The sequence below is a fragment of the Branchiostoma belcheri genome, unplaced genomic scaffold (genome assembly GCF_001625305.1).
Source record: "Branchiostoma belcheri isolate BF01 breed outbred unplaced genomic scaffold, Haploidv18h27 scaffold195, whole genome shotgun sequence".
Lineage (NCBI taxonomy): Eukaryota > Metazoa > Chordata > Leptocardii > Amphioxiformes > Branchiostomatidae > Branchiostoma > Branchiostoma belcheri.
This window is the reverse complement of record NW_017803435.1, coordinates 334,006-336,580: the sequence shown is the minus strand read 5'-3', so window position 1 is coordinate 336,580 and position 2,575 is coordinate 334,006. Positions and strand designations below refer to the sequence as shown.

The window sequence follows — 2,575 nt, the reverse complement described above, 5'->3', positions numbered from 1 at the left end:
CCCCCCACACACACACACACACACTAATTCTTAGTGCAAGATACATAATAAATCGTGCCTTGTACCTTGAGTCAAATGGACAGGTTTTAGGCTCTAAAATTTATTTGGTCTTTGAGAAAGTCAATCTATAGGAAATATAATCCTGCAATGACCTAATAGATAAGTCTCATGATTAAAATTATTATCTGTTTGCCTTGGTTGTGGTTACTACATGTTAGCTCTAGTGTGGCTAAAGCTGTTCCTTCACAACATAGGTCTACAAGTCAAAAGATCGTGATCATGGCCTTAAATAGAATAGTGTCATGCTTTATTAGACCGATAGGTTCAAGAGCAGTGTCACGGTGCAGTCTTTGAAATTGTTATTACGATTAATTTGCCAAGTATGACACATAAAGGCCAGCGTTGGGGTAACGCAGTTGTACAAATCACGTCATTATATCAAACTTTAAGCCCAGGAAACAGCCCGACTTTCTATACCAGCACGGATGGTGTTACGGATTAGCCCAGGTCCTCCAGGGACGTCCCCAGAGGTACACCTGTCAGGGCTGAGGTCAGCCTAGGTGACCTACCTAACCGTCACCGTCTATACTGTCAATGCAATTTAATCTTGATAAAATTCAAATAAAATATGCAGCCTAGTTACAATGGAACAATCTTCCATTTTCGAGGTGGTAGTTATTTACTGATTATTTCTCAGGTCGGCGACGCAGTTTGGCTATGTTCGTTTTCTTGTGCATGGGGGCCCACCGAACTATCTTTGTCGTGAAAATCTACACTTTCAATGACGGGGCTTCTCTATTCCCTCTCCGCACGACCCATAAAGGATTCTAGGCATAACCATTTTTAATGGAGTACCGCCTTGCTCCTCGCTAAAGCCACAATCAGATACTGTTCAATTCTATAAGCGCTCAGACCACTTTCTTTTAGTGACATGGCCATTCCCGATTAAAACAAAGTTCGTGATCTTATATCGGGTTTAAATCCTGCTGCATTACGATAAGTCTCCTTTCACAAATTGTCGTGATGTTATTTCTCATTCCTCAGTAACCAGCTCGACTGGATGTGGAGAGTTTCTGAGGGCTTCCTCGGGAGGCCCTATAACGTCGCCGAACTATCCCAATGACTACGGCAGCTATGAGAACTGCGTGTGGTCAATCACTGTACCAGAGGGAAGCATCATTCGTCTCACGTTCGACAGTTTCAAAACTCAGGACGAGTTTGACGTTCTGACCATCATTGATGATGCGAAAGTTGTACAAAGGTGATGGTCTAAACAATTTTTTACTACCAAAGTATGTTCCTACAGTTGATTCTGATTTGAAACAAGACGTAGTGATGGCAATGACCAATCACTGAAGGGCAGTCAAGTAGAACAGTTTTATTATGGATAACTTAAAGAAAAGAGGCCCGAAGCGATACATTTTTGGAGTAGTTTATGCGTCAAAACTTAATTGTTTATAATCAATGTCCAGGTTATCAGGTTACCACCAACAAATCAGCCCTGTGATCAGCATATCTAATACGATGTTACTGAAGTTTACATCTGACGGAAGTATGAACTATCAGGGATTCCGGTTCTCGTACATAAGTAAGGTATTTCATTACACTTTTGAAAGTAACCATGTTATATACTTTGGTCTGCTGTGCAATATGAATTTCTTTGTTTTCCTAAGAATATCAAGCTAATGAACTTCTTTAAAAGAAAAATACAAAATTCGCTGTGAAAAAAAGTAGATGTATTTCTTCTTACATCCCTTTTCTTTTCTCAGGCAGTACTGCAGGTCAATGCTGGGATCCAGGCTTGCCCACCAATGGGATCAGGGATACCAACGGTAACTTTACATCAGGACAGACAGTCAGATACACCTGTGTTTCCAATTACCTGCTGTCCGGGACTGCCAATATAACCTGCCATTCAAACGGAACATGGAGTGATGCTACACCTACTTGCAAACGTAATGTAAACACATCATTGTCGTCAGATTATAAGGGTTAACTGTGTATACACAGAACGTAACTGATAAAGGACTGATGGTCCGCTAAGAAAAACGATTAAATGACGCCATCTCTCTCCGACGACGCTTTAATACACCTTTCTTTTACTTAATGTGTCCTCCTGTTTTTTTTATCTTTAATTAACATAATGAACATATTTGTGTTTCGCACTCAATATTTCATTATTAAAAGTAACCATTTGTACCCTACTGATTTACAACATTAAGCATATTGCTATAAAGTGCGCCATGTTATGTTACGTATGTGGGTAGAGGGGTGGCGCAGCGCCTTTAGTCATACCTAATTTATCCCCAATTGCATACATGGTATTGTTTGTGTACATTTTTGTGTTTTTTAAGCATTATTATATCTATTATATCCTTGTTGACTATTTCATGTTCAAGGCGGCGCTTAACTGAGTATAATGAAGTTGAATGCGTCACCCTCACAGTCTTGTATTTTATTTCTATAAGTAAATAAATGGTAAATATAGCATATATATCTATATCTGTAAATATCTATTTATATAATAATGTCTATTTAATGTCTATCTATCTATCTACCTATCTCTCTCTCTCTC

At 39.1% G+C, this 2,575-nt stretch overlaps 1 protein-coding gene across 1 annotated transcript in view; it reads left to right on the top strand.

The window, feature by feature from the left end:
* The window catches only part of LOC109468204 (CUB and sushi domain-containing protein 3-like), an 82,820-nt gene that overhangs the window by 20,665 nt on the left and 59,580 nt on the right, over positions 1-2,575 (top strand). The window contains exons 4-6 of the mRNA XM_019766459.1: positions 1,045-1,261; positions 1,473-1,588; positions 1,770-1,955. Of these exons, the coding sequence (XP_019622018.1) occupies positions 1,045-1,261; positions 1,473-1,588; positions 1,770-1,955 (519 nt within the window). The remainder of the gene's footprint in view (positions 1-1,044; positions 1,262-1,472; positions 1,589-1,769; positions 1,956-2,575) is intronic.